Source organism: Panthera tigris, chromosome C2, assembly GCF_018350195.1.
Source record: "Panthera tigris isolate Pti1 chromosome C2, P.tigris_Pti1_mat1.1, whole genome shotgun sequence".
Classification (NCBI taxonomy): Eukaryota; Metazoa; Chordata; class Mammalia; order Carnivora; family Felidae; genus Panthera; species Panthera tigris.
Genome location: NC_056668.1, coordinates 96,724,174 through 96,751,621, shown reverse-complemented (window position 1 = coordinate 96,751,621; position 27,448 = coordinate 96,724,174). Strand labels below are relative to the sequence as shown.

The window sequence follows — 27,448 nt, the reverse complement described above, 5'->3', positions numbered from 1 at the left end:
GTATGGCCAACCCGACTCACTTGGAACGTCTCAGAAGTAGGCCTCAAGCCCAAGTTTGTTTTTTTTTTTTTTTTTATTTTTTACTTTTAATTAATTTATTTACTCTGAGCACTCTGGTTTTCCTAAGTTTATTTGGTCATACTTGGGGACAGGGAGGCTCTGCATCTAGAAGACATTGGCCTCTTGGCGGTGAAGCCTGAGTTGGGCTGACAACACAGGGCCGGGTGGGACGGTGGGAACTTGATCTTGGAGTCGTGGAACGGTTTGGCTGCCCATCCGTGGGAGTTGCTCACTGCAGTCTCCTCCACTTCTATGATCTGGATGGAGTGGGCCTGGGCGCCCGCATCTCTGTAGCACTGGGTGACAGCGCCTGCAGTGGTCAGGTCCGGGTACTCCCCGTACCCGTCGTGGGTTCCACTGGGGGAGTCGTAGCACAGCCAGGTGCCAAAGTTCTTCACCAGCAAGGAGGACTTCTCCAACTCCTGTCCACTGTAGACAATTTCCCCCGAAGACTTCTCTTCTTCAGCTGAGACACAAAGTACCGGAAGCGGGACTTGGCGACACCATGATTACATGGAAAGGTTCTCAGGTGATCAAGGGGCTGAGTGCTGTATTTGGGGGTGGGCGGGCAGCGCTGCCCACCTTGGACTCTTGCAGTGTGCCCCAGGCCTCAGGCCTTCACGGTGCACTCTCGGCTCACAGCCACCCACAAGGCCCAAGTGTTTTAAACACGTGCTTGAAAGTAGAACATCACTTTGATGCAGTCAGATCCAACTGTTGGCAGAATCACAGGGGGTACGTTTACAGATGAACGTTCTTAACCCCGGGCAGCCCCCGTTTCCTGGACCCTAAGGGCTCAGGACCTACAAACTTCCTTTGGGAGTAGGAGGAGCTATACTCTGTCCCCCTTCTCTCCATCCTCTGCCGTGTCAGGTGCTCCTTTCATCTAGTTCAGCAAGTCGTACAGGATCCAGTGACAACTCTTAGACACAGGCAAGTTTGAAGGACTGGCAGCTAGTATCACCTGCCTATAGGTGTTTTAATGAAAGGGGAGAACTCTGATGTTTGATTAGCAATCCCTGTCCCCACGGAAAAGAATTCTGAATGGTGGGATTTCAGCCGTGATACAGGGCTTAGAGTGAAATGGGATATTGAGAAGGGAGAAATCATTTTTAGGAGGACGTTCATCGTTAAGGCTAGAATCTGCAGCACTGGATTTGAATCTGGGGCTGTAAATCCCTTTGGCTGTGTGATCATGTACAAGTGATTTAACTTCTGTAATTGCTAGATTCTTTATCTGTAAAATGGGACCAATAATGAGATCTCTCTCAAAGGGCTGTTGTGTGTAATCAGAGGATGCTCCCTAAGTCCTTTAAAACAATTAGACAAAAAAGCCTATGTGCACTTCCAGCCCTCAACAGCACAACCACAGCCAAGTGTGTGGCTTGGGGCTAATGACTCAAAGTATTTGTGTGTGTGTGTGTGTGTGTGTGTGTGTGTGTGTGATGAATCCTCAGGATCTTACATTTCAGATTTCATTTTGTCCCTCAAACAAATACAAGAACAAAGCATCTTCCTATTTCTTATTCAAAAGTCATCATGCCACAACCCTTCTCTGGTCCTCTGTAGAGTGTTTTAAAGGCACCAGCAAGGGCTTGGGTGTAGGGATACATCGTGAATTGAACGATGACTTAAAACTAAATGAGATGCTCTTAACTCACGGTTCAATTACTGTGTGACTTGGAACAAGTCACTTCACCTTTTTGAGCTTTGATCCTACCTTAAAACGTGAGTTCTTGTGAGAATTGATGAGGTAATGCTTAAAACACATGCCAAATATTTGGCACACGATATAGAATCAATGGACGCCATTGTTATTATTACCTACCATTGTATTCACTGAACTCAGCCGATAAGCTGGTACGACCTCTGTGGCAAGGGATCCGGGCTTCCAAACAGCAAGTGAGCTCTGGAAATATAATGGTTCCAGTATTTGTTCTTATACGCCTCCTATGATTCAATCCTTGAAGTATTTTGTTCTGTGGAAAAAGTGAAAAAGAAGAAGGAAGGTGGTTTGGAAAGCTGGCAGTGTGTTGTTTTGCTGAGCTCCACTAGTGGCAAAAGCCAGCATGAGAATTCTTGGAGAAGCAGCCTATCATTAACCGTTAGGGCAACAAATCCTTTCAAACATCTTCATATTATAGAGTGCTTGTTGTTTTAGGCACTCCCTTGCTATCCTTTTCTCTTTCTTAGGTCAGATATACATACATTGAACTACTTTGAAAATTTACCCAAAGAGCACAAGCACTTCTTTGACTGACGAGTCAGGAGCACTGTCACCCAGAGGGAATCCCAGGTTACTGAATTTATCCAGGTCACTTTTCCGAATCCTTTGTTACTTTATGTAGATTTGATACATACAGATGGCACATCTGGGATAAAGTGACAGCTTTCTAAAGACTCCCTTTTAGATAATGGTCCAGGGCCCAGAGAACTAATTATTTAGCCAGCCATCAAAGATGTCATTCTCACTCGTGTACTTTGCAACTCCAGAGGGTTATAGTTGGCAAATTTGTTAGTGAATCTAGATATAATTAAAGTTCCTAGAACAAATTCTTGTCCGTGTTTAGGCTTGGAGGCTGATCTTTAATATTTTTGTGCTAATCTGCTTGGGAACAGAACCCCTTGATTCAGTAAACATTTATTAAATCATTGAGTTCATTGCAAAATGTTGAATATAGACATTACATCTCAGCAGGAGCAGGTATGTATTTCAGACGACCAACTCAGGTGTACAAGAATGGAAATAAATTTTCTTTACTAGGGAGAAGTAGCAGATAGATCAAATTTTCAGTTTTTTTTTTCTTTTTGTCCCCTCTCGCCCTGAATTTGTTCTCCTGTCATCCAGAAAGGTAGCTTGTTTTGTCTCATTCTTTCCAGGGAGGATTATGACACTTTCCAAAGAAGAAGTCACAGCAAACCTTCCTGGATTTTGTTTCCAAAAGCCTAAGCCAAGGTTAACAAATCCAAATGCTTAGAAGAGTCTGGCAGATAAAGCGATGGGAGGGGTGAGCTGGAAGGGTCTGTGGCGAGCTGCAGGGCATGTGGTTTGGATAAAGAAGGCGGCTGCTGAACTGCCCCAGCTTTTGTTCTGTGGGATCTGAGCCCAGAAAGGCCAGACTTCCAATTTTTTAAAGCGAAAGTGGAAATCCAACTTTTTTAATACTAAGAAGTTCCAGCTCCAGCCTTATTGGAAGAAGAGAATTAGAAAAAGAGAGAGGTTCCCCCAAGACAAAAGATGGAGTTTCCTGGATTCAGAAAGAAATATAAAATCATGAGTTGCACAGAAATAAAGATCGTTAGCTAGAGCTTCATGGCAGTCCCTCTGTGGGTTGAGGAGAGGGGAGGAGTGGCTTCATGGTTTTCTATGGAGGAGAGATCCTAGGTACTGGGATTTCCCCAGAAACCTCCAAACATTTTAGCAAACTGATAGAGTGAGTTTTTGGTGATCCCATTTTAAGTAAAGAAAAGAAATGATGGATATAAAAAATTAACTTAAAATGCTTAATATGATTGCATAAGATAATATTATGGCTGTAAGTGTACCTACTTATAACAGAGTAGTTTAACGTAACCTGGTTTTAAGTAATGAGTTCAAATCTTGAATTTCATTTACTTGCTGATCATTTTGAGAAACTTGTGTAAACTCTCAATGTTTTCTCATCTTTAAAGTTTCTTTTTTCTGTCATCTGGAAGATGGGAAGGGGAGAGGAAAGCTCTTAGTTGTTTGGCACCTGCTATAAGATGGCACTGTGCCCAGGGGCCGGCAGGAGGCTGAATGTGGATCATTTTTGTATGTACTTCAGGGGCCTCTTCTGAGAATCTCCTACAGATGCAAGCAATGCACTGTCCTCCAATCAGCTACTTCCTCTCACTGTCCTTGTTTTTTGTTTTTTGGGTGTTTTGTTTTGTTTTGTTTTGTTTCCTTCTGGGTCCACATTGCAGACTTAATTGCTTGCCATCCTATTACTTCCCCCAGACAGTCCTCTGAGGTAGGTTATAAAACAGTCCCATGCTGGACATGGCAAGTGTTAAATAGAGATTTGAAGGGGTACATGTATCCCAATGTTCATAACAGCATTATCAACAATATACAAACTATGTAGAGAGACCAAATGTCCATCAACTGATGAATGGATAAAGAAGATGTGATGTGTGTGTACATATATAGATAGACAGATGTAAATATATACTACTTGGCCATCAAAAAAAAATGAAATCTTGCCATTTGCAATGACACAGATGGGGCTAGAATGTATTATGCCAAGTGAAATAAGTCAGAGAAAAGCAAATATCATACGATTTCACTCATATGTGGAATTTAAGAAACAAAACAGATGAACATATGGGAAGGGGATGGAGAGAGGAGAGGGAAACAAACCACATGAGACTCTAATGATAGAGAACAAACTATGGGTTTGTTCACAGACTAGAAAGGACAAGAGAGCTTTACCAGAAACACCAACTCTACAGGTAGCACAATGGCACTAAATTCATATCATTCAATAATTACTCTGAATGTAAATGGCTCCAATCAAAAGACATAGGCTATCAGGATGGATAAAAAACCCCACAACTTATCTATATGCTGCCTACAAAAGACTCATTTTAGGCTGAAAGACATCTATAAATGAAAGATAGAGAACCATCTACCATGCTAATGGACACCAAAAGAAAGCTGGAATAACCATACTTGTATCAGACAAACTAGATTTTAAGCCAAACACTGTAACGAGATGAAGGAGGGGTCTATCCATCAAGAAGATCTAACAAAATTAAGGGTTCTATCCATCAGGAAGATCTAACAATTTTAAATACTTATGCCCTCAACTTTGAGGAACCTAAATATATAAATCAATTATAATGAACATAAAGGAACTCATTGATAATAATACAATAATAGTGGGGGACTTTAACACCCACTTACAGCACTGGAAAGATCACCCAGGCAGAAAATCAACAAGGCAACTTGGCTTTGAATGACACACTGAAACAGATAGACTTAACAGACATATTCAGAACATTTCATCCTAAAGCAGTAGAATACACATTCTTTTGAGTCCACAAGGAACATTCTCCAGCATTGATCACACACTGGGTCACAAACAAATCATAGATGTATAAGTACAAAAAGTTAAAAAAAGATTGAGATCATACCATGTATGGTTTCAGACCATCATGCTATTAAACTTGAAGTCAACCACAAGAAAAAAATTAGAAAGACCACAAATACATGGAGATTTAAGAACATCCTACAAGGGGTGCCTGGGTGGCTCAGTTGGTTAAGCGTCAGACTTCAGCTCAGGTCGTGATCTCACAGTTTGTGAGTTTGAGCCCCACGTCGGGCTCTGTGCTGACAGCTCAGAGCCTGGAGCCTACTTCAGATTCTGTGTCTCCCCCTCTCTCTACCCCTCCCCTGCTCATGCTCTGTGTCTCTCTGTCTCTCAATAATAAATAAATGTTAAAATAAATAAATAAATAAATAAATAAATAAATAAATATGAAAAAAGAACATCCTACTAAAGAATGAATGGGTTAACAGGAAATTGAAGAAAAAATAAAAAATACACGGAAGCAAATGAAAATGAAGATACAACAGTCCAAAACCTTTAGGATACAGCAAAGGTGGCCCTAAAATGGAAGTATATTGCAATTCAGGCCTATCTCAAGAAGCAAGAAAGGTCCCAAATATACAACCTAACTTACACCTTAATGAGGTAAAGGGGAAGAGCAAATAAAGCCAAAACCAGCAGAAGAAGGGAATTAATAAAAACTGAAGCAGAAATAAATGATATAGAAACAAACAAGCAAACAATAAACCCAGTAGAACAGATCAACAAAACTAGAAGCTGGTTCTTTGAAATAACTAACAAAATTGATAAACCCCTAGCCAGACTTTTCCAAAAGAAGAGAGAAAGGATCCAAATAGATAAAAACCACAAATGAAAGAGGAGAGATCACAATCAACATCATAGAAATACAAACAATTATAAGAGAATACTATGAAAAATTATATGCCAACACACTGGGCAATTTGGAAGAAATGGACAAATTCCTAGAAACTCGTAAACTACCAAAACTGAAATAGGAAGAAATAGAATATTTGAACAGACCCTTAACCAGCAAAGAAATTGAATCAGTGATCAAAAATGTTTCAACAAACAAAACTCCAGGGCCAGCTGGCTTCCCAGGAGAATTCTACCAAACATTTAAAGAAGAGTTAATACCTATTCTTCTCAAACTATTCAAAAAAATAGAAATGGAAGGAAAACTTCCAAACTCATTCTCTGAGGCCAGTATTACCTTGATTCCAAAACCAGACAAAGACCCCACTAAAAAGGAGAACTATAGACTAATTTCCCTGATGAACATGGATGCAAAAATTCTCAAAAAGATACTAGCCAACCGATCCAACAATACATTAAAAGAATTATTCACCACAATTAAGTGGGATTTATATCTGGGATGCAGGAGTGATTCAATGTCCGCAAATCAATCAATGTGATATATCACATTAACAAAAGAAAGGACAAGAACCACATGATCCCCTCAACAGATGCAGAGAAAGCATTTGACAAAATACCGCATCCTTTCTTGATAAAAACCCTCAAGAAAGTAGGGATAGAAGGATCATACCTCAAGATCATAAAAGCCATATACAAAAGAACCACTGCTTATATCATCCTCAATGGGGAAAAACTGAGAGCTTTCCCTCTAAGGTCAGGTACGTGACAAGGATGTCCACTCTCACCACTGTTATTCAATATAGGGTTGGAAGTTCTAGCTATAGCAATCAGAAAACAAAGAAATAAAGGCATCCAAATCAGCAAGGTGCAAGTTTGTTCTCTATCCTTAATTGTCTCTTATGGTTTGCGTCCCTCTCTCTTTTTTTCCCCTTCCCATGTATTCATCTGTTTTGTTTCCTAAATTCCACATATGAGTGAAATCATATGGTATTTATCTTACTCTGACAGACAGCTATCAGTCGCTTTAATAAACTTTGGTTTCTTTACCAAAATGTGAGGCTAATACTTTCCCTTCTATTTTGAATAACAACCTAGCTGGATAGACTATTCTTGGCTGCATATTTTTCTCATTCAGCATGTTGAGTATATCTCACCACTCCTCTGGCCTGCCCAGTTTCTGTGGACAGATCTGCTGTGAACCTGATCTGTCTTCCATTGTAGGTTAAGGACTTTTTTTTTTTTCCTTCGCTGCTTTCAGGATTCTTTCCTTGTGTTGTATTTTGTAAATTTTACTATGATATGTCTTGGTGATGGTCAGCTTTTGTTGAATTTAATGGGAGTTCTCTGTGCTTCTTGGATTTCGATGTCTGTTTCCTTCCCCAGATTGGGGAAGTTTTCAGCATTAATTTGTTCACATAAACTTTCTGCCCCTTTTTGTCTATCTTCATCTTCTGGGACTCCTGTGATAAGACTATCATTACTCTTTCAGGAATCACTTAATTCCCTAAGTCTGCCTTTTTGATCCCTGACCTTTGTTTCCTTCTTCTTTTCAGCTCCATTATTTTCCATAATTTTATCTTCTATATCACTAATTCACTCCTCTGTCTTGTCCATCCTGAGTTTGTTGGCCTCCATTTGGTTTTGCACCTAAGTCATAGTATTTTTTGTTTCAGCCTGTCTAGATTTTAGCTCTTTTATCTCTGTAGAAAGTGATTCTTTGGTGTCTTCTATGCTTTTGTTAAGCCCAGCTAGTATTCTTATAATTGTTGTTTTAAATTCTAGTTCGGACATCTTACTTATATCTGCATTTACTAAATCGCTGGCCATCATTTCTTCCTATTCTTTCTTTTGAGACGAATTCCTCTGTCTTGTCATTTGGAGGAAGAAACAACAACAACAATAATAATAGAATGAAATAAAAATGTAAAACATTTAAAAAATCAAATAAAGGAAGCAAGATCCTAGATGTGCTTTCGCCTGTTTTTTAAAGTACCTTGTTATTAGAGAAAAGAGAAAAGAAGGGAAAAAAAAATTAAGGAACTAAAAATTAAAGAATAATAAAGTAAAATAATAAATTTTTTTTCTCTTTTTGCATCCAAGAAACAAAAGAAAAGAAAAACAACAACAAAGACAGAAGCAACAACAACAACAAAAACGAACAAACAAACAAGCAAAAACCCAAATGAAACTAGATCCAGTTTCTCCTAGAGCTGAAACTTTGCAGCATTCTATGGTCGGTAGACTAAGCTCGTGGAAGGGATTTGTGCTGGTCTTCTGGAGGAGGACCCTGCTGCTCTCATTCTCAGGCTGACTTGCCCTCAGTGGAAATGTGCCTGGAGGGCACAGTGGGGTGGGGTTTGGTGTAATGGCTCTGTTCTTGACTTGGTGGCTCTCTTCTCTGGGGTGGATCAGTCTTGGTAGGCTAATGGTGAAAATGGCTTCATCCAGCTCTCTAGCCTCCAGAGCGGGGAGTTCGCGCCCTCACAGATGCAAGATCAGTTGTCCCCCCATGTCCCCTGCTTCCATCAGCTCCCTACCTTCCCTCTGTCTGCGTCTGAGCTATCTGCCTACCAGGAGGCACCTCTGTCCAGAGTTGTATTTCAGGCATGGCTGTTTCAAAAGCCCAAACTTCAGAGACGCCGGGGGGTCAGACCTGCAATGATCCTCTGATGGAGGGTCTTGCTGCTCTGTAGCCAGCACCGGCCTGTCTCAGGAAACAGTCGTGCCACCACCCAGTGGCAGCAGTGCAGAATTCATGGCAAATCACAACACACAGCCAGCACCAGATTTGCTGCCCTCAGTGAGCATCTTTGTTCCTATACAGGGGAACGTGGTGGCTTAATGGTTCCTGCCAGGTCTTTTGCCCAGAGAAAGGCCGTACCTTTCTCTACCTCTACCAAATGCACTCCAAGCGGGGGAACTACTTGTCCCCGTGTCACTGAGGGAATCCCCAGACAACGCTGCCTGCTCCCAGGCTCTTCCCTGCTTCTTTGCCAGAGCACCACCAGGGACTGACCGCTGAAACTTCAGACTCTGTGCTCCACTGTTCATAAAAAACTGGAGGTATTGAAACTGTCTCCTTTTACTCCCTGTCAATGGTTTTGGGGAACAGTTTTCTTATGCAGTCCTCCATGGATGTTTTCACCCTTTGTCTCTAGCTGCTTTTCAAGGGAAGTTCCCTCTTGCGCAAAACTGATGAACTGCTCTCTCTCTCCCGCTCTTTCTCCTCTCTGAGAAAATAGCCCCTTCCCCTCTGCAACACCACGGCTCTTCTCTCCCCCAGTTCACCTCTCTGTACCGTGTACCTGCCATGTTCTCTCTCTCAAATTATGCAGATCGTTCTCCTCAGGCCGACTTCCTAGGTGTTCAAATGGTTTGATGTTGATCTAACTGTGTTCAAGGGATGAGACAAGCCCAGGGTCCCCTTATGACTCTGCCATCTTGACTCCTCCTCTCAAATAATTTCTGAGAGTAAAATTGCAGGTGTGATTTGTATCCAAATAGGAGGAATTTGGAGCTTTTAGAGCTTAACATGAAAGGCTTTGATTTGAAAGGCCAGGGGTGAATCAGTGAGCTAGAACTGAGCTCTGAAAGATAAGAGTTAAGTACATAAGGCTGTAAGAGAGGAGCACCCGGGTGGCAGGAGCAGCATAGGCAAAGTCCTGTAGTAGGAAGAAGGATGGGCTGTAAAGAAAGCCTGAGTGGTTAGAGTTGAACACCCCAGAGGGAGACAGCGTGCAGAATAAGATGGGAAAGTAGGAACCTGGTCACGTAGATTCTTGCAGTTCATGCTAGAGTTTGATCTTTATCCTAAAGGCAAGGTGTTCTGATAACACTATTTTAAGCAGGAGAAGAATCATTTTGAAGATACAGCCCTAACTACACTGTGGAGAACAGATTGGAAGTAAGAGAAGTGAGAGGAGGGGGAAGGATTAGGAGGTGATCAGTCAACCAGATGAGAGAGTAGTTGCTTGAGCCAGGTGGTTTCAGCAAGGAAGAGGTGGGCAGATTCAAGAGTTATGTAGGGGGTGAAATCAACAGAAGCTTGTACTTGACTGGATATGGGGGGGATGAAGAATAGGGGTGGCATCAGGCAGACTCTGTGTTGCTGACTTGGAAACTGGATGGTTTGCCGTCATCGAAAAAGGAAAACTAGAAACAGGTTTTTGTTTTGTTTTGTTTTTATTTTTTTAAGGATTGGGTTGAGAGTGGCAGGGAAGACCATGAATTTTGAGTTAAGGCACCTTGGAGACCTCAAAGATTTTTGGTAATGAAGTTTTAGCTTTAACTTTTCAACTCTGTTCCTGCTGACACCTACCTCTGATTTTCCCACTCGTGGTTCAGTTCTTATCGTATGGGTTAACTTGGTTTTCCCAGACTGACAATCAAGTGTTGCTGTCTAGCACCATTTGCTGGATATGCCCTTGAGCCCCTCAGATTTGACCTCTCCCTCCTGCAGAAGCCAGAGCTAGCCCAGCCGCCCAGAATAGGCTCCAGTGGGCTCAGGTGCTTTAGGCTTGTGACTTCGATTTAGATCACGATGCACGACCCCTCCTGACAATGATTAGGGCTGTCTAGTTGCTCTCTCGTGGCTTCTACTCTTGCTAATTGAGCTTCACCACCACTGGCTTGTCACAGCTCCAAACCCTGCTGTCATCTCACTAGCGCCCCTCCTCCACATCCTTACCCATAATTCACAGCATGCCTTATGGCAGGCTCCACGCTACTATGACTTGCAGAAATTAGCAATTTCTTCCTTCCTTCCCGTGGCTCTTCCTTCTGTCCTTCCTCAGAAACCTCTCATTACTTAAGTGAAGTCGCTAAACTGTCAATCATCCACCAGATGGCACCAAAACATTATATTCCGAGTATTAAGCTCTCCACACCTTCAGAGAAAAGAGCCCAAACCATCTAAGAGGCTGAGATGTTAAAGCACAGCCCCGGGTGCAAGTTCAAGAGCATTTAAAATTCTCACTCCAACTTCTCAGAATATTTGGTGTTGATTTTTATCGGGAGAGGGAGGAGAGAGAGAACAAAACTTTCTTGGAAAAAGATCATCTTTGTTAGTTTTTCCTCTTTATATGCTGGCCAAAAGGCTGTGGTGGACATTACAAAATGAAGAGCATGAATATTCCCGGGGACCCAGTCAGTTTCACTCAGTGTTTGCTTGCTTCACTATCCTTTCCTCAGTGCTAAAGATCTGCTTGTTACAGAACCGCTGGTCTCAAAGAATAGAATACAACAACTCCCTCATCAAAATAATCATTGAGATAAGTGGAAACAAATCTATGGATCCAGCATCGTGGCTAAACCGAAGGGCAAAACTAACCATTTTCTCCCATTTGAAAGGTAATTATCATTTTTACTCAATTCCAAAATTTAATAATGTCATCGATGTAGCAAAAGTAGCATGGGTGGCCATTTAAATTATTAAGGCAATAAAATGAAAATTTATCACCTTGATATTATGTCCTAAGTGCAGAATAGTTTTTTCTTAAAGTAACATGATGAACCATTATATTGCTGATGGTACATGCAGTTTAAGAAACTTTGAGGATTTCTTCCCCGTAGGCATTATTTTAATGGCTTAAAAAATACCATACACCTTATTAATTAACACTTCTTCCTGGGCAATCAAGTGTTCATTTGGCAAAATTCTATCAAAGTTTCATGTGAGGAAGTACCTATAAGGAGTTATTCTTTCAGATTTGGAGATGTGGGTACTAAATGATGAATGACTTTGCCAGGGTGGCTGGAAATGGATAAAGGGGCAGTAGATATTAACTTTTACTATTTTTATTCTTCTTTGGAAGGGGAAGAAATGAATAAATGCACAGCATGAAGTGAATTTAAAAAAGGAAATCATGTTAAGAAATAATTTAATGCTGTTAGTTTTACATATGCACTTTTGTAATATATTTTATATATGCTCTTTTGTAAAAAATTGCCAGCAATTGTAATAGGCACATTCATATGCATAGAATACATAAATACAACTTGTTTTACAAAGGTGTGTGTGCACGAGGGTGGGTGCTGTGTTTTTCCACTGCACAGAAAAGAATGTGTCTCACTCTACAGCTTGGATGAATGTTTCACTGCTTCCCTACCCTGGGGTGTCATTTGAATGTCCACCGTTCCCAAAGTGCTTTGGGATCACTTAGGCTAAAAGAGGCTATTTATTGTGAAGCTATCTTATTTTATTCCCAAGGGAATTTCATCATTTTGTATTTGTGAAAAATGTCAATGTGTCTTTCTCACAATGCAATTATCTGAAAGAAGCAAACCAACACAGAGTGGACCCCTTGTCTTCAAAGTCATTTTATTAAGAGTAAATTAGACTGGAAAAATGATAGTCTAAAATGCATTTTCAATAGATTGCTGTCTAAAATGCATTTTCAATAGATTGCTGTCAGGCTCGCTACCTGTCAAACAGAGAGGCCTGAAACTTCATAGTGACATATGGATTAGCCCAGTCTTCCCTGCAGCGTGAAAACAAAAGACAATTGGTGATGCATGGGGCAAACTCATCTTAAAACAGAGATATCAACAAAGGAATATGACAGCATGAAAAGACAGAGTGCAGTCTGCTGTCCACATTTGCAAAGAGATTCTGTCTGAATCCATAACTTCAATACACTATGAGACAGAAAAAGAGAAAATACACATTAAATGTAATTGTTCGTTGGGTACTTCATTTTAGTGAATGCTGAATTTCATTCTCTAAAGTGAAGAACGGGTGGAAACAATGGATAAAATAGCTGCAGTTATAAAAAGTCATTAAAAAGAATCATATGGAATTAGAATTATTTGATTTTTAAAAATCACCCAGCGTAGAGACTTTAAATAAAAGTTCAAATTTCTCATCTACTAATCAACTGAAAAAGTAAAGGCTGAAGTCACAAAAGAATCTCAAGAGCAAAAACTCTTTTCCCGGTTAGAGCTTTTAACTAGACTGGTGAGGTCACTTAGTTCAGAGCTGGCTTGGAAAATAAGGGCATATCAAAGTTAAAGAAAGTCATACAGATCTGCTTAGGTTTGGGAAAATACAGTATAGATTTTTTTTTTAGCATCCCATGTGAACAATTACATAGAACACTTGTCTGACCAGTAACTTTCAATTAAATAGAAATGAAAGTTTCTCTCCTAGCCATTTTAATCCATATATCCTAAGGGACTCCACAAACAAGTGTAATAACATGATGCAAAAGTTAGTGAAGGAAAATGGTGCATTGAATTATAAAAGCTGCTAGGTTTCTAAGCTTGAGATCAGGTGCTAAAAAAAAACAACAAAGTAAGATAGTTTCAGAGTTACATGTTGCCCACCAGAGAACCATGCAGAACTCACTCGGAAAGGTTCAGGAAAGGGCGCCTTTGGGGTATCCTGAAGGAGTTTGTCTATAGGACAGGGGTGAGTGATGACTGCTGTTTTGTCAAGCTGTCATCTGTGTGATGGCCTCTTCCTCTGGTGATAGGGCTTTCTCTGCAAACAGGAAGAGGCCAGTCCCTATATGGTGTCTGAAATTCCTGTGAATAGTCACATCTTAGAGGCCTCCCAGAAACATGTCTTAAGTGTTCCTGGATATATTATGTAAAGCAGGGAAAGAGGCATATTTTTTTAATTTTTCTTCTTTTAAAATATATTTTATTGCCAAATTGGCTAACATACAGTGTGTAAAGGGTGCTTTTGGTTTTGGGGTAGATTCCCGTGGTTCATCGCTTACATACAACACCCCAGTGTTCATCCCAACAAATTCCCTCCTCAATGCCCATACCCATTTCTCCCCTCCCCCACCCTCCCCCCCATCCACCCTCAGTTCGTTCTCTGTATTTAAGAGTCTTTTATGGTTTGCTTCCCTCCATGTTTGTAACTGTTTTTTTCCCCTTCCCTTCCCCAATGGTCTTCTGTTTCTCAAGATCCACATATGAGTGAAAACATATGATATCTGTCCTTTTCTGACTGACTTATTTTACTCAGCATAATGCCTTTCAGTTCCATCCATGTTGCTGCAATGTGGGTGGAATGAATCATGCAATGAAATGGCAGGATTTCATCTTTCTCGTTGCCAAGTAGTATTCCATTGTATATATAAACCACATCTTTATCCATTCATCAATTGATGGACATTTAGTCTCTTTCCATGATTTGGCTATTGTTGAAAGTGCTGCTATAAACATTGGGTTGACAAGCTCCTATGCATCAGCACTCCTGTATCCCTTGGGTGAATTCCTAGTAGTGCTATTGCTGGAATAGCACTATTTGAGGAACCATCACACTGTTTTCCAGAGCGGCTGCACCAGTTTGCATTCCCACCAACAGTGCAAGAGGGTTCCCATTTCTCCACATCTTCACCAGTATCTGTAGTTTCCTGATTTGTTCATTTTAGCCACTCTGACCGGCGTGAGGTGGTATCTGAGTGTGGTTTTGATTTGTATTTCCCTGATGATGAGTGACGTTGAGCATCTTTTCATGTGTTGGTTGGCCATCTGGATGTCTTTTTTGGAAAAGTGTCTATTCATGTCTTCTGCCCATTTCTTCACTGGATTATTGTTTTCTGGGTGTTGAGTTTGGCAAATTTTACATAGATTTTGGATACTAACCCTTTATCCAATATGTCATTTGCAAATATTTTTTCCCATTTTGTCAGTTGTCTGTCAGTTCTGTCCAGTTTTGTTGATTGTTTTTATCTTGATGAGGTCCCAATAGTTCATATTTGCTTTTAATTCCCTTAAAAGACATATTTTCTAATTAATATATCAGGGTACTTTAGCATATCCAGGGCTTTCCTAGCAAAGTGCAGGGTCCCAAAGGTTTGGAGAATGGGGCAAATGAGTTTTGGGTATCGTCCTTGGCCGAGTCAGAGGACACACATAAAAAGGCACTAAATCAGAAGTCATGAGGTTTGGGAGGGGGCTGAGGATATGAGAAGTTGGTATGGAAGTAGTAGAAAATTAGGGGTATCAGTGAAAACATTCTGAAGTTCATAATTTTGCCTTCATAGAGTTCTTCCCAGGTAGTTTAGCTTATTGATATTTGCTTTAGTACAACGTGGAGTTAAACGTGTAGATACCTTACACATGAGTAAAATCAACATGTTTGTTATACATTTTACATCGTTATTTACACTTGTGTTTTCATTTAGCATCTCTTTGTTTTCTCTATCGATTGTATCTCTTGTCAATAAATGTCTCTCTCTTTTTTCACAAGCCCATAGGAATCAGCTTTGATTTCTCATTTTTGGAGCATAAACTCACACCCTTGAAACCACAGTGTGTGCTCTTCTTATATAATTGCTGTTGATTTTGTTGCTATTAGATTTGCTTTTCTTGTTGTTGTACCAGTGTGGTTACACTATTATCTCAGTATTAACACACTGTGTCTGATAAGATTGTATTCAACTGCATAAAACAAATCTCAGTCAATTATCCAAATAAGGGTTTCTTTTTCTTTCATAGAAAATCGACCAGGGTTCAGCCATCCAGGACCGTTACAGTGGCTCCTGGTGACATCAGAGTCTAGATGCTTTCTCTCTTTCTGCTCCTCCATTTTTGACCTATGACTTTTATCCACATGGTCACTTCATGAATCCCACATGTTTGATCTCTAACCTTCCCTGAGCACTGCAGGTGGAAGAAGAAGAAATCCACAAGAAGTAAGAGTGGTGTCCTGCCTTATCAGGAAAGCAAAACTTTCCCGGATAGCCCCAGTCACCTTATGCTTGTACCTTGTTAGCCAGAACCATGCATGATGACCACCCCTACCTCAAGAATGCTTGGAAATAGAGTATGTAAGCTGGTCACAAAACCAATGTTCTATTTTTTAGAGGATGGAGAGGCTAGATAGATATTGGTGGGTAATTGGCAGACTCTTTCCCACACTGATGTTTCACAGAGTGTGTGTAGAGTGGAAAAGGATAATGCATATTTTTTAAGTTTATTTATTTTTGAGAGACACAGCATGCACAACTTGGGGAGGGGCAGACAAAGAGGGAGAAAGAGGATTCCAAGTAGGCTCCATGCTGTCAGTGCAGAGCCTGACAAGGGGCTTGAACTCAATAACCATGAGATCGTGACCTGAGCTGAAATCGGACACTTAACTGACTGAGCCACCCAGGTGCCGCAAGGAAAATGCATTTTTAAAAAGATCCAATATGTAATTGCTTAGGGTGTAGGGAAAATATATTGAAGGGAAATATCGGCCAATGGAAGCATGGTTGGAAATTCTAGTTGAGGACATAAGGAGGTTGGTGCTCGGCTCGAGTATGCCAAGAAAGTTATTTTTTATTTTATTTTATTTTATTTTTTTAATATTTTTATTTATTTTTGAGGGAGGGGAGAGGGAGAGTAAGAGGGAGAGGTAGAGAGAGAGGGAGGCAGAGAATCTGAAGTGGGCTCTGTGCTGACAGCAGAGAGCCCAATGCAGGGCTTGAACCCATGAACCATGAGATCATGAACTGAGGCAAAGTTGGATGCTTAACCCACTGAGCCACTCAGGCACCCCGCTATTTTTTATTTTAAAAGGATTTGAGGTTGACTTGTGTGGAATGAAGGAAGAGGAGCAGGAAAGAAAACTAAAGTAAAGGAATAGAAAAAGATAGCAATATTTTTCCTTCATAATGTTTGAAAATCAGAGATGGGTAGATGAATTTTCCTTTTACACTGCATATAGGACGGTAACGATGTAGACCAAAAGCAGGTTAGGGCCACCAATTCTGGCTTCTTGACTTTTTGCTCCCTGGGTGACTTGGCCAAGTTACTTTGCTTCCAACCCCATGTCTGTGAAAGTGAGGCAATGACTATTCCTATCCCCTTGGTTGGCAAGATTAAACGTTACAATGCCCAATACGTAATAATCTATCAGGGTATGTTAAATATCACAATTATTAATTTTATGACTACAGGATGGGAATTATTTCATTGATTCTGGCCTAATCTTCATACAGCTGTTCTGTGTAATCTTGGGCCAGTGATGTATCCCTGGGCCCAAATCTTTTCGTTAGTAAAATGAATGTAGTAATACCAACCTCATGGGCTGGCTGTACCAAGCAAATAACAGAATTATGTAAAAATCCTTTAAATAGGGAAGTGTTATATCCAAGTGGGAGATATTATTAGTGTTACCATATTGTCTGTACTTCCCGCCCGCCCTCTTTTCTATTTGTTACTTCTTTTCTTTCCTACTCTCTACTTCCTCTCTCAGATGAAATTGGCATGGGGGGGGGAGTAGATAATATTTGGGATCTTTCTAAAAATTAGAGTTGACAAGTATAGATGGCATTCCTTCAGTCTGTAGCTACTAGTGCTCAAATATTTATCTATAAAAAACTGAGCCATGGTCTAAAATATTCCTTGTGATTTTTAGCTCAAATGGAAAAATTGTGTTTTCAAGCTATGTGTGCCAGAGACCAACATATTCTGACATGCTACAAGTGCTCATTGCTTCCTTTCAGCTTTGAAAATTATTAAAATTATCTGCCTTTATAATAAACAATTCCCATTAAAAATAATCTCAGCTTGGAGAGTCTCCAGAGGAGAATAGGACAGATTATCTGCCTCTGATGGTGGGAGTTGTCAAGGTCTTCATTACCACCTGCCTCCGGCCCTGGGGCAATTCCATATGCAGTTGGCCTTAAAGGCACCACAGTTCTTACATAGACCATCAGCTTTAGTCACTTTAAGTGGTCTCTGGTAAGTAGTAAAGAAATGGTTTCAGTAGGATACTCTTAATTTTTAGAGCCTAGGTAGATTCCAACACATTCCTTTTATGCCACCTACATAATTTTCTATTTGTGCAATATATTGAATTTCTATTCCAATTTTCCATAATTTTACTTAAGGGACACTTAGTGCTTGATAACAGCTTTTTCCAAATTGATGCATCAGAACTTTTGCTTTCTCGCCATTAATACTGAACCTTTGAAATGAGACTGAATAATAGCTGACATTTTTCCTTTTTATGTATTAGAAAGAAGAGCTCTTTCTATCTGGCTTCAGCTCTCCTTTAGTTTATCCTTCTTTTCTGCTCTTCCTTCTTACCCTTTTTACAGAGGAGATCAATGTTGTCCAAGATACCATCCAACGCTTAGGCAAATCAGGTGGGTGCCATTGTCTTCACATGGTCCCTATGGTTTAGATCTAGTTCTCAAGGACACAGGACTAGGGAACTCAACAGATTGCCTGAAGAGGAAGTGGTTTACAATCAGGAAAACCACCACAAATTTATTTATAAATAAGAAGACCTATATACTAATTTAGAATAGAAAATATTTCTTGTAATGACCAGAATATTTATGACTAACCATCCCTGGTACTAACAGGCCCACCCCTAACTTGTGTGGGGCCTAGGGCGAGAGTACAAAACAAGGCCCACATTCCATCTAAGTGTTTATAAATAATTAATTAACATGTTATTGATTACAATATGTTCTGTCTTCCTACCTTGACAAATATACCTTCATTATGATCTAGAGTGCCAAGTTAGGCCTTCTAGACCTTCACTTTCCTTGTGGGGAGGAATTAGCTTCACAGCTCCCAGCCTCCATCCTATGCTCTTCTGCTCTAACTCACCTCTTTTCATTCCTGATTCTTGCCCTGACTTGTTAAGGGTCTCACATCTATGTTGGGAACACCTCTGCCAACACAAATACAAGTTTAACCCATCCCGCCAACAAACGGCCACCCATTGGCCATTCCTCTGCCTTTCCTTAGGGCATGAGACCCAAGTGAGAAAGAGTACAGACTCTTGAGGCGCACCTGGAGCCATTTGGGCAGGTGACTCTAAGGTCTTGGGCACTTAGAACATGATGCTACAGACAGCCCTGTTGCCCAGAATAGATTTCAGTCGACTCAGGTGCTTTAGGCTTATGACCTGTCCTCAGAACACAGATGCGTGACTCCTCCTGACACTGATTAGGGTATTCAGCTTTTCTTTCTTGTTTCATCTTTTGCTAGCGTGGCTTCATCACCACGTACTTTCTCCCTACCCAGTCCTGATTGCTGCCTTCCCTTCGCTTTTTACCACTATTCCCAGCCTCCCACACCCTCCCTTCACTCTGTCTAGACGTCTTTGCATGCACTTTCACATTTTTGTTTCTAGAAACGCCAAAGGTGATTAAATTTAATCAAACAAATTATAAGTCTGTAATCTTGAAATTTTTCTGAGTCACCCTGCTTGGATTTGGGGTGGACTTCTCAACTCCCTAGAAAATTCTTGTTCTTAGGAATTTAGGGTTTATATCCCTATTATTAATCTCACTTTTGTGGTGAGCTTCCTTAACCATTACTAGAAATCATTAAGAGAAGGGCACCTGGGTGGCTCAGTCATTTGAGCATCCAACTTTGGCTCATGATTTCATGGTTTGTGAGTTCGAGCCCCACATCGGGCTCTGTGCTGACAGCTTGGAGCCTGGAGCCTGCTTCGGATTCTGTGTCTCCCCCTCTCTCTGCCCCTGCCCAGCTCTCTGTCTCTGTCTCTCTCAAAAATAAATAAACGTTGAAAAAACACACAACCTCTTAAAAAAAAAGAAATCATTAAGAGATATTTCACTGGTTACCAAGATACTTTTAATATAATCACCCCCCACCATGTTCTTAAAAAAGACAATATAAATTCTTCCTCATTATTGTCAAATAAAGACCTCAAGATCAGCACAAGAGCCAATAGTTCTCAAACTCTAGCAAGCATCAGAATCATCTGGAGGGCTCGTGAAAACCCAGATTGATGGCTGTGTGTGTGTGTGTGTGTGTGTGTGTGTATGTGTGTGAGAGAGAGAGAGACAGAGACAGAGACAGAGAGACAGAGAGACAGAGAAAGAGAGGGAATTTGCACTTCTAACAAGTTCCCAGGTGAAGCTAATGCTGCAGGTCCAGGGGACACACTTTGAGAACCACAGCTCTCCACGTACACAGTTTGCTTCTTCTCCTCTAGTTCATTCTTCAGTACGGCACTGTCCACTGGCGTTACTCTGACCAGAGTCACCAATGCTCCCCTGTGGCTATATCCAATGGCTAAATCGAAAGAACACTTTTCATTGTCCTTTAGATTCTTAGGAAGTTTCCGATACATTTGATGTGACCGCTCCTATATTCCCTCTTCTTTGAGTTTTATTTCACACAACTTTCTGGTTCTTCTACTTCCCTGGATGCCATGCTTGTCCTGCTGCCACTCTCCACCTAGAAGCTTCTACCCACCTGTCTTTCTAGACTAGGTTCCAGTGTCACTTCCTCAAAGAAGCAGTTCCTTTTCTTGTCCCAGAAACATGGAGTACCTTTTCCCCCCCTTCCCATTCTACTTTACTTGTGCTTATATCATTCTCTCTCTAACACCTCTGATGGGATTTATTTATTAATCTCCTTGCTCAGGGAGAATTTTGACCAGGTTTTGTTTGGTCCTCCTAAGTACTGCCAGAGAATAAGGGTGAAGACTTTTTATAATCCATTATCACCCCACAAGGTACCAGTGCCCACTCTCGTTCTTTGGGACGTAGCAAAGGTGTGTCTATGGGAGGCAAATAAGAAGGGTGAAAGCAAAGTCTCTGGATTGGGACAGAAGTGAACTGCTGGGTATCCGCTCGACAAGTGCTAGTTGCCCGTGAAGGGAAACCCTTCACAGATTCCGGTGCCTGTGGCAGGAAGTGCTAGTGTTATCTTGCGAGCATGCAAGTGTTTTGCAGGCTCGGTGGTCTGGGGATGAAAAGTCAGCCCCCATTCTTCTCTTGGATGCCTGAACAATGCCATGGTTGTCCTTTGCAGAAAATAGTTTTCGGTTTACATGACTTTCATGGAGTTGGCACTCTCTTCCCTTTCTAATTAAACTCTCTGCCCTCATCCTTTCCCCTTTCATCTCTTCTCCCTGCTTCAGAAAAGGAGAATCTGTCTCTTTATCTTCAGAAAAGGAGCAAATGTTTTATCCATTATAGGAGTTCACTGTGTCCTCTAGGCTTAAATCTTTGGAAGCGGAGTCAGGAAGAAGAAAGACTTTTTTTTCTTCTTTGCTTTTTTTTCACCCAATTATGTTGCTTCCCTGAGTCATATGCCGGTGCCTCTCTGTAGGATGATGTGAGGGTGAGAAGTACTGTGTCTGCAAGAAGGAAATATGTTGGTTATTAGGCCGGAACATAGCCTATGATTCAATTCACCGCACTGCTAGACGACTCAACTACAACCACTCTGTGGCCAGGAACTCAGAGCAATGCACCCTCACGGCCACCTTGCCTGTCACAGCTGTCAGGCTATTCTTGTTTACTAGGTAATCAGGAGACATCATCATCTTATACAAAATGATAGCCTATGGCCACATCTTCAGAATTTCAAAGAGCACACAGTTAACCCCTAACATTAACACACTCTTGAGGCCTTTAGGTCTACGGGTCTGAAAAGAGCCCCTTGAATAATCATCCCTCCCTCCTCCAAAGCGCTGTTTCTCCATATAATCCAGGGTCAGTAGCAGCAGTAGGAAAGCCAGCAGCAGTCACATATGTGTAAGTCAAGCTTCTCTCCATCTGCTTCCTCCTTAGGGAAAATCTAACGCTAAAATGACTTTCTAAGGGGAGGAAGCACAGCTGCTGTCACCACCATCTCTACAGAGTCGCGGGATAAAAAAACCTGCTTCCTCTCCCCCGAAGCCCTGGTTTCTTTTGGACACGTTTTGAATGGCAGCGGTGATTCACTTTGCTGCTTGCTGGGAGGCTGGCTTCAGCAGCACCTCCCTCGCGGCTCTGGCCTCCACCCATTTGTCTCCTGGCCCCGGGAGCCAGGAAGACAGGACTATTTCTATCTTAGGCATCTGTGTTTCTGATCAGCTGGCGTTTTAGGCCAATTTAAGTGTGAGGAGGAACTGGAACTACTTCACATTTCTCTGAAGTCGTGCTTTCATCTGGGTGAAGGGCAGAGACGTGTATGCCGAGAGCGAGATGCCGGAGTCATGGGGCAGGGAATTGGGGGGAGATGCCATTGCTGCCTTTGAGAATCCTGCTGGAGTTCAGGCTGTAGGCTCTGGCGGATAACTTTGGACAAATCCGGCAGTCGTCATGTTTCTCATCTGAAAATGGAACAGTGTCTACATAAAGTCATTTCTGCTTTCTCCGACCCTGAAAATAAGATTGCCAGCCTGGGCAAGTGATCTCAGGCTTTTACTTTCATTAACCCATCCCTGTGGCATTTCTGATTTTCCAGAGGGGCTCTAATTTTTAATACTAAAATCTTATGAAAACAGCCCTTAGCTTCTTTTATGTTTTTCGTGTAATGTCACTCTTCTCAAGAAGGAATATTTAATCTAATGTAGTGGGTTTGAAGGTAGGGCCTGGGCGTGTGTATTACCCCAGGTGATTCTATTGTACAGCAAAGACCGAGAACCGCTGATTGAAAATCTGTAAAATTGTCTCACCCTAAAATGTTACTTCACAAGTCAAAGATTTACCAATAACCTTTTGATATAATTTATTGATTGGTTTCTTGCTCCATACTGTAACAGTATACAGTTGGCATCCTTTAATTCCATAATTTGTTTTCAGTACAGAAGTATCTTAGAATTGGAATAAAGGGGGGCGCCTGGGTGGCTCAGTTGGTTAAGCGTCCAACTCCTGGTTTTGGCTCAGGTCATGATCTCATGGTTCATGGGTTCAAGCCCCACGTCAGGCTCTGTGCTGACAGCATGGAGCCTGCCTGGGATTCTGTCTCCCTCTCTCTCTGCCCCTCCCCTGCTCGCTCTCTCTCTCTCTCTCTCTCTCAAAAATAAATAAACATTAAAAAAAAGTTAAAAAAAAGAATTGGAATAAAGGGCTAAATGGATTGTTTCCTTTGTGAATTAATAATAACACTATGATATCTTACTTTTTATTGTCATTCACATTTTATCAACAGCTTTCATGCAATCTCATTTTATTCTGAAAACAATTCCAGATGGTCAATGTGCTGGCATTTGTAATGGGATGGGAGAAATATTTCTGTAATGCTTCATAAGGAATATTATCAAAAAAGTAGTTTTTCCCTCCACACTGAATCCACCCTACGAGCCCAGCAAGAAGTCATAGTCAGGGATGTGAAATAGGGAAAACAGTTGAAAAACAAGAAGTATAAATCTGGCCCCTTCTACCCCATGTAGAAGTGAAAAGGAGGAAAGGCTAAGAAATGAAGGAAGGTAACCAGTCAGACACGGTCGCGTGCCTTCCTTTCTGTGGGTTGGAAACCCAGAGGACATCTGGGAGAGTGGTGGTCATTTTGAAAGGAAATCTAAAAGCAGAGCTATACCCTGGCCTCCCACTGAAGCATAGGGATGGAATAAAAGTAGAAGCAGGACGTAATTATGCAAAGTTCCATGTGACATGGAAAAAATGCAGATGTTCTCTTGGCCCCCATAGGGAAGCACAACATTGGGAGCCATTGGCTTGTTCTGAGTCTATGAGGTGGAGATAGATGGTAGATAAGACTCTGAGAGCTCTGCTGAACCAGCAAGCACCACAGTAAGGTCAAGTCACCAGGGGAGGGCAACTCCATATTTAGTTTAGTTGTTCCTTAAACTCATGGAAATGACTGCAGAGTCCTGGATTATCTAACCACTCCCTCCTCATCAAAACTTACCTAATTGTGTCTCTTCCATGTGGATACTGGTAGCTAAATGATTTCATATGGCTGATTCAAATAGAAAGGAATGTAATAGAAAGGCTACGTGGTCAGACACCCCTAGTCCAGGTCTAAAACTCTCTAGTTTGGTCTCTTTAAACATGTCACTTAACATCTCTCAACTGAGAATTCTTATCAGCATCATGCACATGTATCTAGCTCTTAAAGTGACATGAAAGTAACTCTCCTTATCAATTTTGGGGCTCATTGGATCATTGCAGTAGCCCCAATGCCTAAAATAGGGCCTAGTATATAGTAAGTAGGAAATAAACAGTTGTTGAATGAATTAAATGAATGGCTCAGCTAGGAAGCTTTTAGCTGAAAGTGACAGAAATCCTAACTCAAACTTTCTTGAAAATGAAGAAATATATTGGATAACATAATTGAGAAAGTCCAGAAGGTTGGCAGTGATCAGGTATGGTTGAATAGATGGCCTTGTTTCTTTGTGATTCTCTAACTTTGCTTTCCTGCCTGAGATTACTTCTTCATACCAGTATTGAGGTGGTTGTTAAGAGTTCCAGACCTTATAATGCTCATTATAAGGTCTAGAAAAGTCAGAGAAAAAGAGACCATCAATTGACAATTCTCTCTTTGGTGTAGGAAATGTCTTTCCCAGAACTGCCATCAAACTGCTCTTCAAGTCTCATTTGGCCAAATTGTAGCACATGCCTATTATGAGCCAAAGTCTTAATTAATGCCTGTCATGAATGGCTCAATGGATTATCTTTAGAATAGTCCGTCCTAACAATCTTAGAACAATCGGAAGTAGCTGTAGGGTCAGCTCTGCCTGAAGCACATGGGTTATATGTGGGAGGGGTGGATACTTGAATCCAAATTAGAGTACTTTTTGAAAAGAGAAAATGGATGGTGGTGAGACAACCAACCATTAATATTTACCACAATCATGTAAGCTATAGCCACCATATTTGACATGTGGTGAGCTCTCAATCAATGCTGCCTCTATTTCTCTTATAAGAAGAACTTGTGTAAAGGTTCAAAGAAAGTAAACAGATTTTAAGTGGTGGATAGTAAATAATGGGGTTGGAAGAGAATAGAGAGTATATAAGTTAGTGTCCCAAGAGTGAACACATAACACACTGAACTGAGACAACTGAGGACAATTTTAGTAAAAGAGCTATTTATAAAAGCAAAGAAACCAGGGATAGAGACCCAACTGTGGTGTTAGCAGTGAGAACTGTGTACCACCCCTAGGCTTGAAGGGGCAAAGGAAGGGAAGTGTTAATAAAACCAGGGGAGAGTAGCTGCCAGTTGTTCTCAATGGTGGGGGTGGGTGATAGGAAGAAATTTTTCCCTTTGGGGGACATTTGGTAGTATCTGGAAACATTTTGAATTGTCATAACTGAGGGGATGCTATTGGCCTCTAGTGGATAGAGGCCAGGGATGCTGTTAAACAGACACATACAAAAAAGTATTATCCAGCCCAAGATATCAATAGTGTTAAAGTTGAGAACCCCTGTGCTAGGGAAAGCATCATGAAAACAGAGCTCTGAGAATGTGGGCTTTAGATATAATTCAAAGCAATCTGAGACACAGAGAGAGCTGGGGCAAGAGGTATCTCTCCTTCCCTCCTACCTGCCCATATTCCAATGGCTCCCACTGGGAAAACCCAACCTGAAGCTAGAAAGCAAGGAATTTCACTGATGCAGTCCACGTATGTCACCTCCACAGGACACAGAGTAGGATGGAGAAGGGCAGAGAGTAGACTGGAGGAGCAAATGAAAAATATCTAATGCAGAGGATAAGAGTTGGGATGTGGGTCAGAAACCATAAAATATGGATAATTTCATATGGTTCAACCTAATGGAATCTGAAGGCAGGTGGGCAAGATGCAGGTCCAATTAGAGGAAGAGTTTAAGCTCTTGATTCTGAATTCTAATGATCCTTACAAATTTTTGTAATTTCTGAAGACATGACCTAAATGAGCATTTTTCCCAAAGTAGTTTCAGTAGAATGCTAGATTTCTCAAATGTTTTTAGGTATTGTGGGCAGGGCATGTAATGGCTTTTATCTAAATAGTTTAGCAAATGCTGCATTAAATAATGTGAAGGAAGACTAATCAGATAATTTGATATTCTAATATTAACATAAATTTTCCAGAGAGGGACAGATTTTAAATTGTTTCCCAGACTTATCTGACTCAGTCAAGAACCTGTCCATGATTTATGTCACAATCTAGGTGTTCCAATGGACACACTGTGGGAAATATAGGCATATATCTTGCAGGCAAAAAAATGGATTTTGCTAAAACATGTCTGAGAGAACAGAGAAGGACATCAGTAAGGAAATACGAAGTAGCATGCAAATATTTATTTTAATAACTGCATGGAATATCACAAATACTCAATGAGTATTGGACTCTTTCCCTTAAGTCAGCCATTGTTTAATTGGTATTTATGGTCTTTGAAAGCCTATCAGTGGTTGGAGACAAAGCCTCTTATAGAAAGGTGCATTATATGACTTTTATCATCTTTAGCTTTAGGTAGGGATTAACAGCTTGCTTTCATTAGTAAAACACACAAACTTTTCTTCCAATTAATAGAAGCCTTGTTTTTGTAGTGACAGATGAATGGGACAGGTGATCCATTAGATCTGTTCTGTTATTGACAAATATTCATGGGTTACAGGGTTATGAAACACTTTATAGGGAATGCATAGGTATTAAAAGTAAAGATTTTTTCCTTTTTTTTTACCTACCAAAAATTTACCTAAAACAGACATTAGTATAAAAGGAACGTATTGGCTCACATAATAGAAAAGCTTACAGGTTATTTTGACTTTGGGTGAAGTTTGATTCAGGGAATCAATTGATGCTATTAATACTCAATTTCTCCCTTTTTCTTTGCTCAGCTTCCTGCCTATCAGCTTTATAATTTAATCCTAGCAGTTCCATCTCATGTCATCCGTAGAATTGTTTGTCTCTGCAGTCCAAAGTATCACTGTATCTATTGGCTCTGACTGGATCATATGACAATGGTTGGAGGAATTCAGTGCCTGGATTGGCTAGGGTTGACCATATGCTAACCTAGGAACTAGAGTTAGAGTCAGCTCCATCCAAAGCACATAGAAGAGAGAAGGGGAAGGAAGGGAAAACCCACAGAGTTTTCCTGTGGGAAAACCCACAAATACAGCAGAGGTGCTCTTGAACAGGTATCTTTCCTAAGGATAGGTCATCCCATTGTAAGAGAGGACCTCAGGGCTTATAGATTCTAACCTGTTATGACACAGATGAGACAACTAACAAGTAAAGAAGTTCCGTGGTTTCCCTAAGCTCATAAAACTGTTGGCAAAAGGTAGGTTAAGAACCATACATTCCTAATTTTTAGTTCTGACTCCATTCTATTCAACATTACATTCAACCACACAAAGGTAAGTGCCCACTTTGTGCAAGGTATTCTGGACAAATGGGGTAGGAGGGGGAGGGGGCAGTAAAAAATGTGGCAAAGGACTTGTTATGAGGCTTGCAATAAGCCAGATGTAGATGCCTTTTGAACTCTCACTCTGAGCTCACAATGGCCCTATTTCTTCACCTTCATACATTTGGCAATATCGCTCTTCATGCTGGTAATGCTTGAGACGTGTATCAGGTAGCTTGATTAGCATCTGGGTATGCATGCCATTAACTTAGGCCTTATATTGTAAATCAATTAGAATACACGCCTGTGTAAACTAATTGTAGCAGTGGCCACATGGATGCCCTGCCCACTTTATGCAGCAAGATTAGTATTTCTTTTTGCCCTTAGAATTTTTTTTTTTTGTCTTGATTACCATAGACTACTGATGCTCAT

The 27,448-nt window shown here is 40.9% G+C and overlaps 1 protein-coding gene across 1 annotated transcript; it reads right to left on the bottom strand.

Annotated features, from left to right (window-relative positions):
• Positions 1-128: 128 nt before the first annotated feature.
• LOC122241920 (60S ribosomal protein L18a-like) lies at positions 129-20,088 on the bottom strand. Its single transcript, XM_042998351.1, is given in 3 exon segments — positions 129-517; positions 520-650; positions 19,928-20,088. Coding segments are annotated over 3 exon segments (681 nt in total).
• Positions 20,089-27,448: the final 7,360 nt, after the last annotated feature.